The sequence below is a fragment of the Ctenopharyngodon idella genome, chromosome 9 (assembly GCF_019924925.1).
Source record: "Ctenopharyngodon idella isolate HZGC_01 chromosome 9, HZGC01, whole genome shotgun sequence".
Classification (NCBI taxonomy): domain Eukaryota; kingdom Metazoa; phylum Chordata; class Actinopteri; order Cypriniformes; family Xenocyprididae; genus Ctenopharyngodon; species Ctenopharyngodon idella.
Genome location: NC_067228.1, coordinates 28,651,993 through 28,675,145, shown reverse-complemented (window position 1 = coordinate 28,675,145; position 23,153 = coordinate 28,651,993). Strand labels below are relative to the sequence as shown.

At 37.9% G+C, this 23,153-nt stretch overlaps 1 protein-coding gene across 1 annotated transcript in view; it reads right to left on the bottom strand.

Moving 5' to 3' along the window:
- Positions 1–23,153, bottom strand: part of mycbp2 (MYC binding protein 2) — a 107,828-nt gene that overhangs the window by 30,852 nt on the left and 53,823 nt on the right. Inside the window, exons 36-54 of the mRNA XM_051905991.1 lie at positions 22,389–22,526; positions 22,127–22,305; positions 21,892–22,034; positions 20,825–20,925; positions 20,477–20,695; positions 19,685–19,907; positions 19,190–19,308; positions 15,443–15,530; positions 14,601–14,650; positions 14,345–14,517; positions 14,090–14,234; positions 13,811–14,017; positions 12,789–12,844; positions 12,576–12,691; positions 11,928–12,025; positions 9,380–9,496; positions 6,780–6,920; positions 2,019–2,240; positions 481–613 (exon numbers count right to left, since the gene is read on the bottom strand). Of these exons, the coding sequence (XP_051761951.1) occupies positions 481–613; positions 2,019–2,240; positions 6,780–6,920; positions 9,380–9,496; positions 11,928–12,025; positions 12,576–12,691; positions 12,789–12,844; positions 13,811–14,017; positions 14,090–14,234; positions 14,345–14,517; positions 14,601–14,650; positions 15,443–15,530; positions 19,190–19,308; positions 19,685–19,907; positions 20,477–20,695; positions 20,825–20,925; positions 21,892–22,034; positions 22,127–22,305; positions 22,389–22,526 (2,668 nt within the window). The remainder of the gene's footprint in view (positions 1–480; positions 614–2,018; positions 2,241–6,779; positions 6,921–9,379; positions 9,497–11,927; positions 12,026–12,575; positions 12,692–12,788; positions 12,845–13,810; positions 14,018–14,089; positions 14,235–14,344; positions 14,518–14,600; positions 14,651–15,442; positions 15,531–19,189; positions 19,309–19,684; positions 19,908–20,476; positions 20,696–20,824; positions 20,926–21,891; positions 22,035–22,126; positions 22,306–22,388; positions 22,527–23,153) is intronic.

The following is a 23,153-nucleotide window of genomic DNA, read 5'->3' as shown; positions in this document are numbered from 1 at the left end:
TTTTATAAATGTGATTTTCACCAAATGACAGAAAATCTAAGCGCCCACATAGCTACAATAAACTTTATTACCTGTAATAAAAACATAATGCGATGCACTTACTGCCTCAGATGCGGTTATTTTAATGACTGACAAAACACGCATGTCTGATATTCACTGGTTTAAAACTCCCTTTGAGCTTGCTTTCGATAAAATGTTAATAATATGACAAGTGCAAGTGTCTGATCATATAAAGCCACAACATCAACCTTGACAACACAGTGTTTAATTATTAAAAAAAAGAAAAAAAAAAATTATAATATATATATATATAAATATATATATATATATATATATATATATATATATATTTTTTTTTTTTTTTTTTTTTTTTCTGAAAAGTAGCCGTTTTGGACATACAAGGATAAAATTAAGCACACTTTTTCCCCCACAAGGGAGTCCATTGCAAAGACTGGAGAGAGAGGAGTGCGTTTGTGTTACCTTCCTCATGGCGCAGATACTGGTTTCCCCCTCTGTCTCGGGTCAGAGACCAGGCCTCACCCTCATCGCTCTCACAGAACTCCACCACACTGTTCTTATCCAGCTGAACCCAGGTTCCCTCCGAGTTAATCACCTGATATAGACACAGCTTTATTTACCTCCTCTCTCATACACACCACATCAATCCAGAGGAGCAAGACTGTTTAGCAAACAAACTCAGTGGCAGTTAAATAAAGCAAAACATGAAACATGAAAACCATTCAATTCTCAAGATTTATGAAATGAAACCAGTTTGAACAAAGACACTGTTTTAAATTTGACTTGACATTCGTGAGCAGAACAGCAGTATTTGTGCAAGTTGGGAGGCTCATAGCCAACAACTTTAAGAGAGCATTTGAAGACAGCATGACACACCACAACCTCTACCGAGAGGAGAAAGAGGCAAAGTCCAGCCCTTCCATGATCAGACATGGAGACTATTCAAATGCCATAAAAGACAGGTGTTTACCAGGGTTGTGCGCCATTCAGAATTCCATTCAATTCTTGAATTCGAATTGAGGCAGTAAACAGGACGCAGAATTGTAAAAATATAATCTGAAAATATGCCGCCCCGAGAAGTGAATGAAGAAAAATATATTGATATATTGAAATTAATATATTGATGTTTATCATTTTAATACAGGCCTATTTTCTGTCCAATTTTTGTTACTTTAAATAAAAGTGTGGTTATTTTATTTTATTGGATTGTATGTTTAAAATTCAGATTCAGTAAAATTACGGAATTTAATTAAAAAGTCTAATAATAATACAATTATACAAAAAAAAAAAAACATTTTAAATAAGAAATTAATAATTTAAAAAAAGTAATTTTCAGTTTCTGTTTTCGGCCAAGTGCATCCAGAATTTTCATTCGGTGCATCCTTAGTAATTATTTATGTTTTGTTTAAAAACCCATTTGACTCTTAACTCCTCAGTTGTGTGACTGTGCTGAATTTCTTTGAATTACAATTCAGTAAATTCCTCTTCCTATCATTCCAATTCCAATTCCAGTTCTACATCCCTTAGGTCACAGTAAATTCAATTCAAATTCACATTCACGAATTGAAAGGGAGCCCATTCTTAATTCTGAATTTTGCTCAACCCTGGTGTTTACAGAGTGGAAATTATGAGATGACTTCAGTTTTTGTTGTAATTCACATGCTTCCTGCCATCATTGTTAATAAGTAATTTATTAATTATTGAAATCACACAGATTTTCCTGCAGAGCATGCCAGATTACACTGTACAGTTACTGTGCAAAAGCTGAAGCCATGCTTGGTGGTCCTTGAAAGGGAATTTAATAATGTGTACAGAACGACAACACACCCACACCAGAGCCATAGCATGTATGGCCTCTACCAAAAGAAGTTACTCAAAGGGTTCTCTAATTGTCTAAAGAAAAATGAAGAATTTGTGTTACAGAAACTGCAGAACTAGCAAGATATCTGGCTAATTAGTCATTTATTGTCAGCCACAGTAACACAGTTGGGAGTCCATACCTCGCCTACCGCCTTGACTTTGTTCCCCAGAACTAACATTCCAATGGGGATACCTCTAAGGTTTGGGCAGCTTCTGATGTTGTGACCCGAAGGTCCGGTCTTCACTACCTTATAAAGACCCGGTCCGCCACCCTGGCCTGTGCCCAGGTCACGCACAGTGGCGTCATGAGAAGGGTGGCCACTGGTCTCCTTTTCATAATCATCCAAATTTGACCTGCCCTCCTGCAAAACCAAAGGACACCAGTTACTTTAAATTTGAAAGCAAGTCATGCATTGTAAAATTATGTCCTTAAAATCATTCAATCTAATTTCTTTAGATTAAAAGACAACAAGTCTTCGATTTAGGGTCAATGACAAATAAGGATGTCTGATATGTTGAAAAAGAAAAATCTTTCAAAAATCTAGTTTAGCAGTCCATAGTTAAATTGGCCCACATTTTATTGAAAACAGTTAATACTATTTTTAATAGTATCTTTTGTTGTTGTTGTTGTTGTTGTTGTTAAAGAATTTCAACCTTTATAATTTTTTTTTTTTTTTTTTTAGAGAATCATTATGATTGCATTTTTTTTCTACAATAATCTCTCAAAAATATCAAAAAGAATTTTAATCAAAAAAATGTAAAGAATTTTCATAGAAGCAGCATATTCATGCCACTGTTAATGTATTTTTGAATATAATTTATTCAAAAATACATTTACGACTAAATTCATGCAGACAATAGACAATTCACCCGAAAGGAAAAAAAAAAGAAAAGTGACGTCACTGACCCTTTCAACATTTGCTACCAGGATGAAGTACCTGCTTTCATCAGCAATACATACACCAATTGTGCTTCTACATACAAATAAGACTTTACAAATCTTTACAATTATCATGTTATCCTAATTGTAACTTGTAACTAATTTTAGGTTGTGGGATGAAGATCATTATAACACATAACAATGTGTTCTGATGCCAAGTACTACTGACTAATATAGACATGCTGTTCATAAACTAACAAATTATTTTGCCTTTGTGTGACAAAAAAACAAAACAAAACATGCATCACATATTGTTTTGTTTTTGTGTTTATTAAAGGAACAGATCACCCAAAAAATAAAATTCTGTCACTATTATTATGAATTGTTATTTTTATCATGGAACACATAAGGAGAATTTCTTAGAATCTTTTCCATATATGGTTGTGCATCATTAACTTCAACATATTTGCATGAATGATTTTTGGAGCTTGACAGATTCCATAATTCCAAATTCAGAACTCACTTTCTGTGTTCCATGGAAAACAACATTTTTATTTTTGAGTAAACTATTCCTTTAAATCATCATGCAACTGACTTAATTGTTTTAATTGTGAACTACAACAGGTAAACGCAAAAAACTTTAACCAAGGTTAACAAACAATGTAATGGTCATGAAGTTGTTACAATACACTTTAAACACGTTACTGGAAACTTTGTGCATACAAGAAAAAAAAGGATAAAATATATTTAGTGTCACACAATTTACACAATTAAACATGCAGCTCTGATGATGCTCCAATAATACATGTACAAATCACAATCTGAAATGTCTCGAAATTATGAGAAACACTGGTGAAAAGCAAAGCAGCAGCCAAGCTACAACACACCTCATCTTCTGACAACTCACCTGGGGAAAACAAGATAAGGTCGTCCAAGACAAAAAGTCGATATCCCTGACTCCTTGGCTAGCGCTAAAGATATTCTGAGCAACAGATTATATGCAAGTCAAAACACGGTCGGGAATTACCTTCAATCAGAAACGCAGATGGTATGGTTTGTCTTTTTTTGGAAGAGATGGATTTAATATAGTGACAGTTTGTTTGGGTGTATTTTATTTCTTTCGAATTTTCTTCATGATACAGTAAGAGAAGCATTTAAAGGTTAAGAAGGTCTAGCAAATGAAACAATCCTAAATCTAGAATTCTGGGATACGCTGAAGATAACGACTGCGAATTTTGCAACAAAAGTCAAATCACATCAAAATACAGCAAATGAAAAATAAATCACATAAGAAATATGAAGATTCATAATCTTCCAAAAAAGATTGGTGGTGTGTCATGCTGTTCATACTGGGAGCCTTGATGACATTTTCACATCCAGAGGTAATTATGCTCTCAGAATCATGGCCCACTTTTGGGCCTTGAGTTCAGACAACGGCTTGTTTCATGGCAGAACCTCATTAAAAGTTGTGGGACCCCGACAGCTAAAAATTTAAACAGATCAACCACTTTTAAATTGTTGAAAAGGTTTCAGGGCCATTGAGCAAATTTAAGCAAATGAATCTTCATCTGTTTATGAATCTATCTTTACAGATTGGCTAACATGAAGAGGTTTTCATTGAGCTCATATTTCTTTACTGTCATGACCAGGAAACAGCAAAGCTTTGTTCATTGATATTCAGTATCACACAAGAGCTATTTTTCACACCACATATGATGAATAACAACACAGTAGGGCTGCACAATTAATTGAATAGATGATGATAATGGATGACGCAACAAACTAATCATGAATTGTCGATTACAGCATTTGCTTTACGTGTATCTCTGTCACTTTGTTTGTGCATTGGGGAATCTATAGGCCTGTTAGTAATCACAATCAGTTCTAATGAGCAAATTTTTAAGCAGTGTTTTGTGTTTCATTTCTGTTATGAAAAAGAAAGCTTTAGAAACATCACCTGACACTCAAAAAAAGCAGTAGAAGCAAAGCGAAAAGCATTGTGACATGTTGCACTGCTAACTTAAGACTGGGATACACCAAGCCGACAGCAGAGCGTCAGTCAGCTTAGTTTTTTCAGTTTGTTCCGCACCATTGGCTGTAGTCGGACGATGTCGGGGTTTTTTGGTCGATTCAGTATGATGAATTGGCGTCAGGACAGTCGATGAGAGAGAGAACTCTGATTGGCTACACGAGTAAGTGTATGAGAATACATTTCACAATTTCGCTGATGAAAACGAACCAAGAAGTCAAGATGGTCAAGACAGAAGGCTGTTATTATCGTACGCCATCTTACCTGAGCATTCGAATGCACAAATATTTTCATAATAACATGAGCTGACTGGAATGAAGAAAGTGATCAGCATCATTGATATTCAAAATGGTAAGCAAGCGCTTTGTTTACGGTTTGTATATCTGAAGACACGGTAGTCCTTTTGGTGTGTTCAAGCGCAGCTTTTTGGCCGAGACACAGCAATGTGAGGTGACAACACAGTCAGCTTTTGTCGCTGCTAGATCTCTGACGTCAGCTTGTTGTGTCCCGGGCTTTACAATGTAGATCAGGGATGGGGACCTTTGGTCCTGGATGGCCACCATCCTGCAGAGTTTAGCTCCAACTCTAATCACAGACCCTGTCCTAAATGGCACCCTAAACACTTGCGGTCTTCCTACAAGTCCGCACTTTCGTGACTGTTGGGAATAAGTCTGCTGTGGAGCTTGCTTCAGTGCGGGCTCAGCAATAGTGTGCATCAAGGGCACATATCGACCGCAAAGGGGTCGCTTGTGAGCACACTTCTGAAACCTAAAATGACAAATGGGAAACCTTACTGTCTCATGGATTTAACGGACACGCACATGCGGCAGTCCACAAGAGCGTAAGTGCATATGAAGTGTGTCATTTTAGAGGACCAAACACACCTGAACAAGCTAATCATTGTCAAGAAAGCTACAGGTAGGTGAGTGTTTTTTTTTTTTCAGGGTTAGAGCTAAACTCTGCAGGACAGTGGCCCTCCAGGACCAAAGTTGCCCATCCCTGATATAGATTGTGTGAAACCTAACATACAGTGGAATAAGTTGACATGCCAAAACTAGAACACTCCCGTTAAGGCTGAAATACACTACACAACTTTTGCAAAGGTTTTTGCCCCGATTTGCAGTCTGGAAGAGTCGACACTAGTTGCCAAATGTTGGGGTCAGTAGTTTTCGCAGAAAATCGCAGTTTCTATTAGCTTCACACTAAAATTCCATCCAGTTGGAGGATGTCAAACATGTTTGATATTTTGAACCAATCTTAAAACACATTGTTTTCATTTGTCATGTGTCTCCTAGCAATGATACGCATGTTTTTGCGTGAGTTTGCGTTCGGAACGTTTAGTACATGATGCCCAGTTTTCGTCTGTAATCATTTACAAAGTCAGCAAGTGTGTAATGCCTATTGTCTTAAAATCTTTTCAGATTTTAAAAAGTCCTTTAGTGTATTACAGCCTTTATAATAAACAAGGTGTAGATGTGGAGTAAATTGTATTATAAACAAGGAACATAATATTTTAAAGTGAACACTATTAATTGGAATAAATAACTGCCATAAAAATACCAAGGGATAAATTCGACACAATATGAACGTTGTCATAATGGTGCAGCCCTACAAAAACAGTGTGCATGAGTTAGTGTCTTTCAACCAGGAGTTAATAAGACAAGGGACTGGCAACATGCACCCCCCCTGCTTACCAATTTCCATCCTGGTCTCTGAGTGATCGTGCCCAAACAACTAAACTACAGAGTAGCACTAACACATGCAAGGACACATTTTGTTGGCCTTTGTAAGTAATCAACACAGCATGCTTGAAGACATTTGGGAGTGGGTAATTAGATGGCCATGATTCACTGTAAAAAGAGCCAAACTGAAGTATATCAAATGATCATCCTAAAACGTGACTGAAGTTAAACTGACAGTTACAAATCCCGTTCCCAAATGAGCAGTATAGGGGCTCCAGCTAATCTACGAAGGGGGAGGCCTTTTACTTACGTCGACAGGGACCAGGAGGCTTCTGCCCAGATGCTGGTTAAAAGAGAGGCACCAGGCTTCAGTGTACCCATTCATGTTGGGAACATACTTCTTTACTGTCTCATCATTCAGTCTGAGCCAGACACCATCATCATTGTGGATCTATGGGAAACAAGCAACAGAGCGGAGCCATGCCCTCCTGTAACTGCTAACACGCCCCTCGCATGAGCCTCTGAGGCTGCAGAACCAATTGCGTAAATGCGCGGCACCAACCAGTTGGATTTACAGTGGATGTCCAGTTGTGTTGCGAGAAAATGAGATGCATCATCTACAGAATTTGTAAATGCATGTAGGGCCTGACAGCAGGGAACAACAGGCCCTTTCACGTGACTTTTGTTGGGGCTTCAAGACACTGCTCAGCGCAAGCGTTACGCGCCACTTTGAGCATGTGAAGCGTGCTGCCATGTCATCGAAGGGTAATTCTACGGATTTGCCATTTAGCAAGAAAGCAGGAAGTCAACACTACCACTCAAAAGTTTAAACATATATGTCCAAATATTTAAAGAAATTAAATACAATTCTATATCCACTTGATTTTCATTTACTATCCCCTCCAACTCATCCATTAAAAAAAGAGGTCATCTTAGTTTTGCAAAGCAATTAATCAGCAAAACTAATTTTAAGCATTAAACATAGTTCTTTAGATATGATACTATATTATATAAATAATTAATACATGATACACTACCGTTCAAAATTTTGGTGAAAGTACGATTTTTTTTTCTGTAATTAATACTTTTAATTACTAAGAATATATTAACTTGATCAAAATTCACAGTAACAACATATGCACAACAATAACAATGTTATGAAAGATTTCTATTTCAAATAAATGTTTTTTTTTTTTCTTAACTTTACATTTATCAAAGAATCCTGAAATTAAAATTATATAATATTTTATATATCATATATATTACTGTTTTTACTGTAGTTTTGATCAAATAAATCTAGCCTTGGTGTGCCTTCTTTCATAAACAAAGAAAATATTATGGACCAAACTTTAAACGGTAGTGTATATAAATGTAAAAATAACAGATAACCGATATTAAAGGGACAGTTCACCCAAAAATGAAAATTCGTTAATCATTTACTCACCCTCAGTTGTTCCAAACTTGTATTAATTTATTTCCTGTGCTGAACACAAAAGAAGATATTTTGAAGAATGTGGGTAACCAAAAATTTTCTGGTCCCCACTGAGGCCCCGTCCACACGGAGACGAGTTTAGCTGTATACGCAAAAATTTTGTATCGTATAGGCATTTCGTCCAGACGGATCCGACGTTTTCAGAAGGTGAAACCGCTATTTTTTATTGAAACCAGGTCCCAGAGTGGATAAATCTGAAAACGACGCCATTTGCGTTTTCGTGTGTACAGCCAATCCGTATATTTTGTGAAACAATGATGTCATCACCCCACGTGTCGACCCTAGTCAGTCACCGCTAACAGCACAAAACAGCAACAACAACAATAATAGCGTACTACATGCTTGTGTTCGTGCTGCAGAAGCTAACGAGTCTAAAGCTTTATTAAAATAAAGCTTTATTTCAAAGCTTTACTAAAGTTTGTATACAGCGCGCAAGGTTTATGCGCATGCTCCAAGTCTTATTCTTTGTTTTTAGTGTATCTCTATTGCAGAATTACAGCGCCACATACTGATCTGGCATGTATACTACATCGTTTTGAGTCGTTTCAGTGGTTTCGTATGTACACAGATATTTCTTGAGACGAGGGGGAAAAAAAAAGATCGGATAGGGTAAGCTCTGGCTTCGTGTGGACGTAGCCTGACTTTCATAGTATTTTTTCCTACTATGGAAATAAATGGGGTTCAGCAACTTTTTGGTTACAAACATTCTTCAAAATATCTTCCTTTATGTACAACTGAAGAAAGAAACTCATACAGGTTTGGAACAACTTGAGGGTGAGCAAATGATGAAAGAATTTTCATTTTTGGGTGAACTGTCCTTTTAAGATATAATATAATTAAAAATATTAATAAGATAAATGTAAGTAAAGTAATCTGTGAAATTAAATATAAATACAGTCAAGTATGTCCAAAATTTTGACTGGTAGGGTTTTTTATATCCAGTTTGACCTGCCATGCAAACGTCATGCAATTTTTCCAATTAGGTAAAAGATCAATGGCAAATGGGTGAGCGAAATGCTGACGCTTCTCTCCATAGAGTTTAATGCACTGCTGGTTCATGTGAAAGGGCCTTTAATGCAACCGACAGCTTTGAGGATGTGAGGTTGGATCTTATAGGAGTATCAGTGATTGGCATGCAACGATGTGCTGGGAAAGATAGTTCTTATATGAGCTTTAACTACAGCCTCAAAGTCTCCTGCATGTAAATGAAGCAAAGGATAGGCAAAAAAAAATGCTTCTGACCAAATCAAAAGTAAATTTGAAAGCTCAGAAAGATGCAGAAATTGTTTTAAAAGCCTTTTGTTTTAAAACAGAAACAATCCATTAATCACTCATAATTATGTTCACTGATTAAAGGAAGAGAAAACAGAAAAGGACTTAAATACAGAACATTTTGGCCCTATTCTAGAGCGCTTTACCTCGTCAATGAATGTGATGGTGCCATTGACTTGGACTATGCCTATTTGTTCGCTCTGCAGAGAAGGGTGACTACGCACGCGCAGCCCTGCGCTGTCCTTGGCCACAAATTTGCGCACCTGAGAGAAGCAGAGGGGGAGAGACGGAGACAGTGAGACAGATGAGAAGATGGCAGAAAGCTGCATTCAGAGAGCAAGGATTCACAGCAGAGAGAGAACAGAACCCACACATCCTGTCAGATGAGAGAAACGTCAGTCCATCCAATGAGCTGTGAGACAATCAGCAGCAAAGAGCAGGAAAGACATTTGATTTTTGCGCAGTTGTGTTGCTTGTTTCCCAGTTCAAGACACAGTAAAGAAATATACGGTAAAGAAATAAACAGTGGCACTATTTGCACTTGTATATAAACAGCTCTGACACCACACAGCTATTTACACCAACAGTCTCTAGCCTCTATACTAACTGTCTTTAAAAATAAAAAGAAAAAAGTACCAAAAAATATTTAACTTAGTCCATGTGGTCCCTCAAGTAATACAAGCTCATAAAAGCTGTGTGTATAATAATTATAAAACATGAATACTTATTAAATAATTATAAAATAATAAATAAAATGCTGTTTAAAATACTTTTTGATTGATTATAGCTTGTCAAGCCACAGAACGTCAACCTCCAGATAGTATTTAACATCACAAATAATCTTCATAAAATAAATGCTGTAATCCAAGGCCGTAACCATGTCTTGAACATTGGGGGGGACCTTTTTTTTTGTTGTTGTTTTTTTTTAATAAAAAGCATAAAGAAACAAAACAGTGAACGAAATTGCTGTTAATACAATGCTATATCAGATATGTACAATAACAATTGTAGAAATAAAATAACATTACGATGTCCAGAAATCAATTTCAATAGTACACTAAGAAATCATGTTTAATGTGATAGTTTCATAATACAATATATTGTTAGTTCCGAGATTCTTCAATTTAGCGAATAAATACATCGATCCGCAATGAACATTTGAAATCCCTAGTGATCTAGTGGTAGAATTTTTGTTAACAGTATCAAAGGTTGCATGTTCCAACCCGCCCTCGCGTAGTTTTTTTTTTTTTTCCTCATTAAAATCAAAGATGTCCATCAATGGTTGTATATCAAGAGCAGGGACACGTTTGTTCGGTGTGCATTTGTTTTGTGATCTTACCAGAAAAAAAAAAACCTCCGCAACGGCGTTAAGCGATCAATTGACGCGCCCGTCTGTGCTGTGAAGACTGTGTGTACGTGAAAAAAAAGAAAACGTAAACCCCGCCAACTTTATAATTTTATTGGCCATCTCAATCATTTTGACACTGACGAGCGTTCTTAGACCGCTGAGGCAGACCAGACTAAAAATGTAACTTATAAACCTTTTTTGTCATCCTAACAACATGCAGAGTGCTGCGTAATGAAGTGCAGCAGAGCAGTGCAAGAATTTCAAATATTGGGGGGGGACGATTTGGCCATTTCTAATTATTGGGGGGGACTTGTCCCCCTCAATGTCTATGGTGGTTACGGCCCTGCTGTAATCGTATACTATCTGCATCAAAACATTTTTGGTCACCATTTCCAGAGAATGACAGTCCAGTAGTGAACATATACACTACCGTTCAAAAGTTTGGGGTCAGTATTTATTTTTTTATTTTTATTTTTTTGAAGGAAAGTAAGGGTGTCTTCACACTAGTACCGTGCACACCTGGGTTTATTTGGATGATGTGAACTCTGTTTTCAGATCTCAGTTGTGCACCCACGAACCATACCAGAGTCTGCCTAAAGAGGGTGGTCTGTGGTATGGTTCACTGCTAATATGAGTGCAATCATACTAAATCGCAAAGTTTTATTCAATACACAAAACTTTGTGTCACTTTCCTGGCAAGCGTGACTGGCACACTGCAAGCAGAGAGAATAAAAATCTTATTTCTGCAGTACATTTTTGCAGTACATTCGCAGCAGACAGACGCAAGTCCCGTTATGTGCCGAGGCTTTGGAAGCAAAACCAAAGATTTATAAAAAAAAAAAAAAAAAAAAAAAAAAAAGATGCAAGCATCTCTGTCCCTTCATAGCCATTACCTAGCAACATGCAGCTTGATAAAGCAAGCGTGGTTTGGACCCAAATAATATACAAGGTTCATAGACATGTTTGCTAATAAATTTATGACTTTCAAAGCAAATATTCATAATTTTATGTTTCAAATAAATGTTCTGTTCTACAGAGAATCCAGAAAAAAAGTATCCTGGTTTCCACAAAAATATTGAGAAGCACAACTGTTATCAAAATTAATAAGAAAAGTTTCTTGAGCACCAAATCATCATATTAGACTGATTTCTGAAGGATCATGTGTCATTTTACAGTATTTTTGATCAAATAAATGCAGCTTTGGTGAGACTTCTTTCAGAAACACAAAATATTTTACCGACCCCAAACTTTTGAGTGTAAAATGAACGACTGAAGTGGCTGGACCGGATACATCTGACTGAGTAGTCATCTCAGCACTTCTTTAACTGCTTAACTCAGGAACTCACCTTGCTAGGTTGAGGTTCAGCTTTGGGTTTGACCATCTGTGTGCCAGGAGGGATCATTCCTTTGGGTGGGTCTTTGACTTCGACCTCCAAACCAGCATCTAAGCAAATATTATTCAGTCAAAAAAACATTTCATGACTCATGAGCTCTATAATATCAACAGTTAAACTCAAATCACACTGTTTCAAAACAGCAAGTACTTTATGTACGATAATTATAGTACCTAAAGAGACAAAAAAAAATGACAATGCTTTTACGTTCTCTCACCAAAGTTTTGAGCTCCCACAAGAAACTTTGTGTTCACTCGCAAAACCTTTGCATTTCCTCGCAAAAAACTTTGTGTCGAGAAACGCAGTTTCTCAGGGGAAAGCAAACATTTGCGAGAGAATACATATAATTTTTCCATTGACATTTTTTTTCCTCCCATCTCATATTTTTTCCATCACTATGTCCCTTTAGGGGCTCCACACAATAAATCGTATTTTATTATGTAAACACAATTCTTTACATTTTCAAGAAAAAAAGTGCTGATGTAGAGAATCTATTTGAACACTAGCAAAATACACAATCCACTTTGGACACTCTCCTTAAATATTTCTATAATGAAGTGCTCTAATACAAAGCTTTGATAAAACCTCAAATGCAGTTACCGATCTCAATGCCATCAATGGTCACATGAATGGTGTAAAGTCCAACCGCACCAGGGGTCCAGTTAGCGCTGTATGTGCCGTCTGTGTTGGCCCGGATAAGCATGTTCTCACTGGGCCTGAGTAAAAAGCAGACAAACCCAACCTGAAACCTGTTCTTACACTTGAATGTTGACTGAAATATGTATCTGACAGATAGGAAGGTAGTCTTTGAACCTCTTTGGTGTCGGTGAGGCAAAGCGAAGCTCTTCAAAGGAATAATTTTCATATGCCTGGACAAAAAATAAAGACAGTAAGTGACAGTGTAAGAAAAACTTAAAATATTCAATATATTAAACCATCTAATGCAATGACATTTACACATTTTGAAGTCATGATCCAATGAAAATTTACCCTATATATTTTGTAAATGCATCTTATTGATCTTACTGTGAATGATTCATCCATGCATACGTTTTATTTTTCCATTTTTTGATCTTGTACTGTTTAATCAAAATGTCATAACTGGATCTTCCAGTGAAATGACAGACTTCTCTCTGGTGGTGTATACAGGACTTCTCCAATCATTTATGCCACTTAAAGGGATAGTTTCCAAAAATGGAAATTTTGTCATCACTTTACTCACCCTCAAGTTGTTCCAAGTCTGTATGAGTTTCTTTCTTCAGCTGAACACAAAAGAAGTTATTTTGAAGAATGTTGGTAACCAGACAGTTGACGGTAGCCATTACTTCATAGTATGGAAAAAAATACTAAGGAAGTCATTGGCTACCGTCAACTGTCTGCTTACCAACATTATTTAAAATATCTTCTTTTGTGTTCAACAGAAGAAAGAAACTCATACAGGTTTGGAACAACTTTAGGGTGAATAAATGATGACAGAATTTTCATTTTTGGGTCAACTACCCCTTTAAGCCCAGCCCATCTAAAATAAACTGCAAATTCACATTCATTTTTTTACCTCTCAAAATCCAATCAACAACTGAATGGATAGAATTAAATTCCTGCCCCACATTTTCTTCTTTTTTCATAATCTGTTACACTCTGACATATATAAAAATATGGAAGAAGATCGGTCACAACTTCTGTTACATTGTTACTTTAAATGTGACTTAAGTGTACAAATTAAGGCTGCATGGAGGGGATATTGTGACTTCGGTTTTATTTTGATTAATTGGGCAGCCCTAGTCCAAATAATGTTCGAGTCCACTATAATTATCAAATCAATAGATGAGAGGAACCTTCATCATGGTGATGGCGATATAACGTGCTTCTTTGATGATCATGGGTTCGTATGTCGCTTCCAGTTTGGGTGCTGGGTGGCCACCAAAGGTGAGATCAGTTCCTGATGCAGAATTAGAAGAGCTGCCTGGCAAACGCTGCAGTTTCTTCATGTTCTCCTGCTGGATGGACTTCTTCTGAGAGACAGGAACAGCCTTGACTTCAACCTACAACACAGATCATAGGCGATTAGATGTGCCAGTTTCATAACACACCATTTGATTCAGAAAGATGCTAACCTTCATGTTTGGCACATGCACAACATCTCCATATTGGTCTTTGGTCTGCACCACAACAGTAGTGGGCCAGCCACAGCGGATGTCGTCTTTGTTCAGAATGAGTGAGGTCTTCTGAGGGTCTGCGTAGGAGTCTGGCTGAAGCCACCTGAAAGTAGAATGGTAAAGATGCTTGGATGAGGGCTTTAAGTTATCAAAAGACCCATAAAGTACATATTCTTTGTGAATAAAGGGAGCTGTAAAATGTTTGATACAGACCTGGCAAGCCGCCCACCGCTGGAGTTCTGCACGCAGGTAATGAAGTCCTCTAGGAAGGAGTGTTCGTTAGTCTGCAGGTGCAGTGGCAGGTTCCCCTCCAGTGCCTCTAGGATGGTGGGAGAGTGAGAGAGGGCCAGTCCTTTTCCCAGGAGCCCTGAGTGGGCTTTACACACCTGCTCAACACAAACACATGTTTAGAGCACATTCTGATGATGTGCAGCACTCACACACAACAAAACTATTTCTAATTTAGTACCTGGAGTGAGGCTTCCTCTAAAATCTCCAAATCCTCCTCCAGTTCATTCCCTGTAGGATGGTGAATAATCCAGACAATCAGATAAAAAAAAAAAAAAGACAGGAAGTTCTTGCTTATGATTTTATCAGTGCCACCAATAATAGAAATAGTGTTGGGGAGGTACTAACTTAGTGTAACAGTGCATCTTTTCCAGTAACAAGCTGCTTTTTAACATGTGTTAGTGTATCATGACAAAACACAAAATTGCTGTTTACTGTAAATGTTAAATTGTTTTATGCCTTACAGTAAGCGGAGGCAATAATCAAGCAACTTTAAACATTTTGGTTCATTCTAGTGAATTAGTTCACTCAGAAGGTTCACATAAATAAACTGATTTTTAAACTAAATATTTTTAAACAAAATATTTAGTTAAATTAAAATTCTTATTATCAATGTTTTTATTGTAATGTTATTATCAAAACACTTGTGAAAACTGTGATGCACTTTTTCCAGGATTATTTGATGAATAGAAAGTTCCAGAGAGCAGCATTTATTTGAAAAATCATATAGAAAACATTATAAATGTCTTTACTATCACTTCTGATCAATTTAATGTGACCTTGCTGGAAAAATGTATTACTTTTCTTCAAAAAACAAAAAAATCTTACTGACCCCAAACTTTGGTATGGTAGTGTATGTTTTAAAAAAATATCGCCCCTTAAGTATCGCCCACTGTAGTTAGCAAATTCAGATTATGTTAGTTAGCTGCTTTAACTGCTTTAAATTATGAGGATCTTATAGCATGGCACATTCCAGTTTCTACTGTATCTTCTCCAACACCGGTAAGCAGCAGTCATTCTTACCTATGGGTAGGGCAAGATCCTTTTTCATGAGTGCAGCTGCACACATACTTCCTAAATAGGCCAATTCCTTCTCCAGCTGAATTATTCCCTGAAACCACAGCCACATGACAAATGTCTCAAATACATGTGCAGTATGAATCACTAATCCTTTCTCTGCTCCAAAACAACGCATAAAGGAGACACCAGTGGTGGTAGACACAAAATAATTTTTATTTAGGATGTCCAAGCTAAAATGGTTCACACAGTTCAATATAAATGCTTGTAGGGCTGGGTACTGACACAAGTTTCATCAATCAATTCGATTTCGATTCACATGCATTAAATTTTGATTTCTTAACAGGTGTAGTGAACAGCAGACATGATGGCACCAGAGGTTCCCACTTCACAACACGAGTCCATTTGTCCCACTGTGATTAAGAAGACAGAAGGATTTGATAGGACCCACAACGACAACTAAAGGACCATTGTAATCAGGACCACCAGAGCGGTGATGACTTCAATGACCCACTGATCACAGGCTAATCTCATCATGAGTTGCCTTTGTTCACCTCAGCCTTCCATGCCTGAGACCAAGGTGTGAACGACCATAAACTCCCCAGAGCCACAATAACGGTTCTGGCTAAAACACAGCAAGAACAAAGAAATACTCCTAGAGAAAGACAATTTATATACATACTTTGGCTTAAAACCACAAAAATAGACAAAAAACTATAAGGAACATGTCCTGTACGTCTCCTTATTCATCCAGGGAACTGTGCACACACAGTGGAAAACGCACCTGGAATAACAGCCAATGTAATCTCACCCACTGACACAGAAATGGACATCTGGGTAATACCTCAACCATTTTACATCAAGTTTGGACTCTATGAGTTCAGAACACTGCCACAAAGACTTTGAGAAAAGTTTTGAAAAGAAATAACGCATTTCCAAGGTCCTAAAGACACCGTTTTATTTAACTGTGTATTTTGGGACATTGCAACAAGCTCCACAGGATGGAAAGGTGGGACGTGACGGGTGAACACTTGGAATGCTACGACCCAATCACATCACCACAGTAAGAAAGGCGGGAATTAGTAATCCCCTCCCCGACAGGAAGGAATAAAAGCTTTCCCAAGTGGACACCCCCTTGTTCTGAGTTTCTGACCTGACGAGGGAAGGGACAACAGCACGACCAAGGTTTTACTCTCGCGAGTAAACCTTCCCCCTCCAATTCATTTAATTCTAATTCAGTCAACAATCTTCCGTGATTGTTCTTTATTGTCAAGGTGAAATTCCTTGACTGGTGCCCCGTAATATAGGAAGGAATCATCTGACGCTCTCACACACACCTTAGGTGACGTGTGACCAAAAACTCAATCCCCCGGTTTCACAGACAAGGCTTAAGCTAGTCCTAGACTAAAATGCATGTTTGAGCTGTTTCAACTGAAAGCAACTTGTACTGACATATCTTAAAATATGTCAGTGCCATTGTTTTGTCTTAAGATGCACATATATAAAAAGTTACTTAAATATTGTTTTGTCTTAAGATGCACATATATTAAAAGTTACTTAAATATCCTAATTGAACTAAGGCCTAATCCTGGCTTAGGCTAAGCCCTGTCTATGAAACCGGGCCAAAATATTAATATTTAAGACCATAAATCACTACACAGGTTAAGAAAAAATATAATGAATATGTACAGTGGGTACGGAAAGTATTCAGACCCCCTTAAATTTTTCACTCTTTGTTATATTGCAGCCATTTGCTAAAATCATTTAAGTTCATTTTTTTCCCTCATTAATGTACACACAGCACCCCATATTGACAGAAAAACACAGAATTGTTGACATTTTTGCAGATTTATTAAAAAAGAAAAACTGAAATATCACATGGTCCTAAGTATTCAGACCCTTTGCTTAGTATTTAGTAGAAGCACCCTTTTGATCTAATACAGCCATGAGTCTTTTTGGGAAAGATGCAACAAGTTTTTCACACCTGGATTTGGGGATCCTCTGCCATTCCTCCTTGCAGATCCTTTCCAGTTCTGTCAGGTTGGATGGTAAACATTGGTGGACAGCCATTTTTAGGTCTCTCCAGAGATGCTCAATTGGGTTTAAGTCAGGGCTCTGGCTGGGCCATTCAAGAACAGTCACGGAGTTGTTGTAAAGCCACTCCTTCGTTATTTTAGCTGTGTGCTTAGGGTCATTGTCTTGTTGGAAGGTAAACCTTCGGCCCAGTCTGAGGTCCTGAGCACTCTGGAGAAGGTTTTCGTCCAGGATATCCCTGTACTTGGCCTCATTCATCTTTCCCTCGATTGCAACCAGTCGTCCTGTCCCTGCAGCTGAAAAACACCCCCACAGCATGATGCTGCCACCACCATGCTTCACTGTTGGGACTGTATTGGACAGGTGATGAGCAGTGCCTGGTTTTCTCCACTCATACCGCTTAGAATTAAGGCCAAAAAGTTCTATCTTGGTCTCATCAGACCAGAGAATCTTATTTCTCACCATCTTAGCAAACTCCATGCAGGCTTTCATGTGTCTTGCACTGAGGAGAGACTTCCGTCGGGCCACTCTGCCATAAAGCCCCGACTGGTAGAGGACTGCAGTGATGGTTGACTTTCTACAACTTTCTCCCATCTCCTGACTGCATCTCTGGAGCTCAGCCACAGTGATCTTTGGGTTCTTCTTTACCTCTCTCACCAAGGCTCTTCTCCCCCGATAGCTCAGTTTGGCCGGACGGCCAGCTCTAGGAAGGGTTCTGGTCGTCCCAAACATCTTCCATTTAAGGATTATGGAGGCCACTGTGCTCTTAGGAACCTTAAGTGCAGCAGAAATTTTTTTGTAACCTTGGCCAGATCTGTGCCTTGCCACAATTCTGTCTCTGAGCTCTTCAGGCAGTTCCTTTGACCTCATGATTCTCATTTGCTCTGACATGCACTGTGAGCTGTAAGGTCTTATATAGACAGGTGTGTGGCTTTCCTAATCAAGTCCAATCAGTATAATCAAACACAGCAGGACTCAAATGAAGGTGTAGAACCATCTCAAGGATGATCAGAAGAAATGGACAGCACCTGAGTTAAATATATGAGTGTCACAGCAAAGGGTCTGAATACTTAGGACCATGTGATTGATGTCTTTCTGCCATTGAAACACTATGACACGATACATTTCATTAAGTTGTATCTTTCAGCATACCTGATGATGTTCATTCATGTTTATTTCTTGCTAGTATTTTATTATTTTAACTAGTAATAAAGAGGAAGAGTTGATCGGTTCATGCGTGCTCAGCACTGCCACTTCTCTTGAACTGAGGCGCTACAGTGATTTGTCACAACACATTAAATAGCGCTAAAACTGTATTTATTGTTTGAATTTTAATATTAAAATGTACAGAATATGGAAGCTCGGACTGTTCCATATCAAAAGCAACAAGGCACAAAGCTTACTGCGATTATTGGAAGGGAGGTGCGCTACAAATAATATTTAGTGAAGTTTTGTTAACAGATCAACAGAAAACAGCATAGGCTAAAATCGAGAAATCAATATGTTCAACCCAGCCCTACATGCTTGTATGAACAACAGAGCTGTTCATGTTTCTTCTAAATATTCCTATAAATGTTGACATGCAAATTATTATGTGTCATTTATGAGTGCAGGGACACTTGTTTTACAAGCGAGGTAAAATGGGCTCCTCAAACATTTCAAACATCGAGCTCAGGTTTAAGACACATCCATATTGTTTTGCAAGAAGAAATGTCATACCTCATCAGCACCAGGGTTAAACTCATAACCGACAGCAACGCATTTGAATCCGTAGAAACAGGCTTTCTCATCTTTCACGTAATCTGATGCAGTTTCCAAGGAGAACTGGGCTTCGTTACCTTGCATTAGGAAATGGAAATGAGTTAATGTGTAAGCCAGTGTAGCATAACTCATTTTGAATAATAATAAGATGGCAGCTGCCCATATAATCACAGTCCTCACAGAGATAATATTCTGTAAACAACCCTACAATCTTCCTGTTGAAATGTGGTGTTTATAAAACCTCTGTGGGACCACATATAAAAGATTTATCTGTTGAGAGTCTCACTCAAGTTCCTGGAAGTGGTGTTAAGTAAACATCTCAATAAATGTCTGCTTTTTAATTAGTAAAGATCTACAAATACTGACTGCAGCCCACATCAACAGCACCTTAATCAGCATGAAGGCATAAAGTAAATATTTATAAAGCTTGGTGGAAGAGGACATCACCGTTACCTGGCAGCACTAAGACAGCGGTGGGCCAGCCAGTGGAGCCAGAGAACTTCTTGAGCTCGGTCCAGCTGTTGATGGTCTCGTGAGCCAGAGATTTGGAGCCGAGCCCAGAGAAGTGCATCGATCGGCTGGGGATCAGGAGACGGAGGACATCTTCTGGCTGCGCCGTGCCACACTGAGGATCAAACTCAACGGTCATCCAGCGAACGCAGTCTGGGAAGGAAACCTGAAAATCCAGAGCATGGAAATGTGATTTTGTAGGTACACTAGTCATACTGCATCTCAATCTGTAACAAGAAAATGAATTTTTGTCAAGACAAGCTCTGAATGTTAGCTTGACAAAGACATAAAATGTTGAAAAAAAAATTGAAAAAAGTTATTGAGGCCTTATTTTGTTTGAATACTTGGCCAGTTTGAAAAGAAATTTTGAAGTACTGAAAGCTTTGTGGTTGCTAGGGTATTCTGGGTGGTTTTCAGGGTGGTGCTAGGCAGCTGATAGCAATTAGGATTACGTTTTTTAATGAATGTGTCCTTTGAAAAAGTAAAACTGATAGTTTAGCTTAAGTCATAAGTGCAAAAACCCAAATGCATTAAACTATGAAATTATACAATACAATTTATATATATTTATTTATTAAGCACTAACAACAGTCCGTTAACCAAAGTGCTATACATTTTAAGAACCACAGGACAATCATAACAATAAAAAACGTAACAATAAAACCACATATAACAAAATAAACCCCACAGATGGAATTTTTGTTGAATATCAGGAAGTGGACACTAATGTTGTACCTTGTACTGGGTGACACCAGCCTGCTTGTAGGGGTGATCACTCTCTATGACAGCATAATGATTAGAGGTGGTGCAAGCTGATAGGCCCTGCTCCGGCTGGTTCCCTGTAGTGCTGTCTGTGGATTGGTTAGGATTGAAAGCAGGCGGTGCATATTTCTGGTTCAGGGCAGAAACAGCCGGAAGAAGTTCCTGAACCAAACCAAACACCTCCACTGCAGCCTAATAGAAAATGATGAAATTTAAAACAGTTAGACGAAGGTATAGAGAGAAAACTAAACAGAGGAGGAGACTGATCATTATCACATCAAGATCCAAGGCTGCCAATTCCACGAAGAAAAACTCTCTTACCTTAGGGACAGATGCAGCCACAGGACCAATGTACGCCAAAATAAGTGGAAGCAGCATCGAGAAGAGACTGGAGGAACTCAGGAGTTCAGGAATGTCTTCAACTGTAGAGACATCAGTAACATCAATCAATATACATCGAACAGACTAAATAAATAAAACAATAAATTATGTATATATAATGGAATATTATTACAATTTAAAATTACTGTTTTCTATTTGAATACATTTTAAAATGTAATTTATTCCCGTGATGCAAAGCTGAAATTTCAGCATCATTACTCCAGTCCTCAGTGTCACATAATCCTTCAGAATCATTCTAATATGCTGATTTGGTGCTCAAGAAACATTCTTATCATTATCACAGTTGAAAACAGTTGTGCTGCTTAATATTTTTATGTAAACAGTGATACTTTTTTCAGGATTCTGTAACAATTTCAGAAAAAACAGCATTTATTTGAAAAATAAATAATTTGTAACATTATAAATGTCTTTACTGTCACTTTTGATCAATTTAAGGCATCCTTGCTGAATAAAAGTATAGATTTCTTTCAAAAAAACAAATTAATCCTTATTAAATCCTTATTAAAGCTACAATGAATATAGATTAATCCTTGTTAAAGGATTTTGTGCTCATGAGGATACTCAACAAAACAGAAATTTTTACATAATTTTGTGTTTTATGTATTTATGACATTTTCCCCCCAATTTTCATTACCGTAATGCAGTTTACTTTAGATTTTTGGAATCCCCATTATTCTCAATCATGAATCTAATGAGATTTATATTAATGTACTGAATATTACCATGATCAACAAACACAATGTTTATGAACATCGCGGTTATATGAATACGATTTTTTTTGCATTAGGGTAATGTTATGCTTTGCTTAATTATCATGAAAATCATGTTATAATGCAAAATGTTCATATGTTATACAAAATATAATTGCTTATTTCTATCATAATAACATTAGCTAAACAAATGGTGTGAGGGTGAGCTGGGACTGTTTTTGTGAAACCAATAACAAATGGGAAACTCTTTGGGAAACCTAAGGAAATGATCCTCACCGTCCACAGCAAAGGCCCTGTGGAGGAGGTCTTTGGCCGCCCGAACCACCACGCTGACTACAGAAAGAGCACGGCTGCAATTCTTGTCCTCTTCATTGGCTTTGCTTAACAGCTGTGATTGCAGGTCTCCATCATATTCACTCCTGTAACAAACAATAGCCGTCAAGATGATGTTGCATCCTTTAGAAAAAAAGAAGGAATTTTGTAGGCAGATAAAAGAGTCTATAGTATGGACCTATAATAGAGAATCTGAGGGATCTGGCCTCTGGTCTGGTTGGTGCCATTGCTGCTCAGGCTGCAGGTGCTGAAGGTGAAGGCAACTCCATCAGAGCATTGTACGGTGGTCATGCCTCCATCCCCATTGGCTGTGCGGCTGCCATAGTTACGCAGACGGACAGCATATTTCACATTCTCCTGCAAGAGCAACAGGGTGGAAGTGAGTTTGTGCCAAAGTGAAGTTTATGCTTTGCGTGATTCATGTGTAAAATTCACAGCACCTTCAGAGGAACAGCTTTGTCCAGACGGATCTCAGCAATGTCACTGGGGGAGTCGTCAGTGCTGTAAGTGCCTTTGACCAGTTCTAGAGACGTCCATCTGTGGGAGTGGGTGGAATCTCCAGGGTGCTCCGTCTGAGCCTGATAAAACAGGACAGATGGACAGAACAGGAACACAGAGAAAAACAACAGGGTAAGACATTGGGAGAACTCATTCACACGATCTAACTTACAGGAATGGTTCACCCAAGAGTTCGCCCCAAACCGACTTGGCACCATAAGGATATAAGTCACATTTTTATCATCTGGGAACTGGCTGAAACTTATATTTCAAAGCAACTTATGTAATACAATTAACGGTAAGCACACACCATATCAGTTCTAGCCTTTCTAACTTTACATTGCAGCCTACTCATCATCAAACTAAAGCATAGTTCACCAAACAAAGTTACACGACTCAATTTAAACTGTCTGTTGTACAGCAAGGCTGTGCCATGTGCAGTTGCGCTGGTACACCAAACACATTTTTACTCATGTGAAGGTTGCTGTTTTATATGGATATTGGGACATGGATGAAACACAGGGAACCATTTGGATTCATGCCCGAATGAGAGAAACGTGAGCCCATAAATTTGGATTAAGCCATATGTTGGCTTTGTATTCTGTTTTGTGAGCTGCCATGATTTTAACAATATTCCTAAGTTATTCCACTGGACTACACATGGAATCTCTTTTTTTCTCATCCCAAATCCTCATTCACAGCCTCTG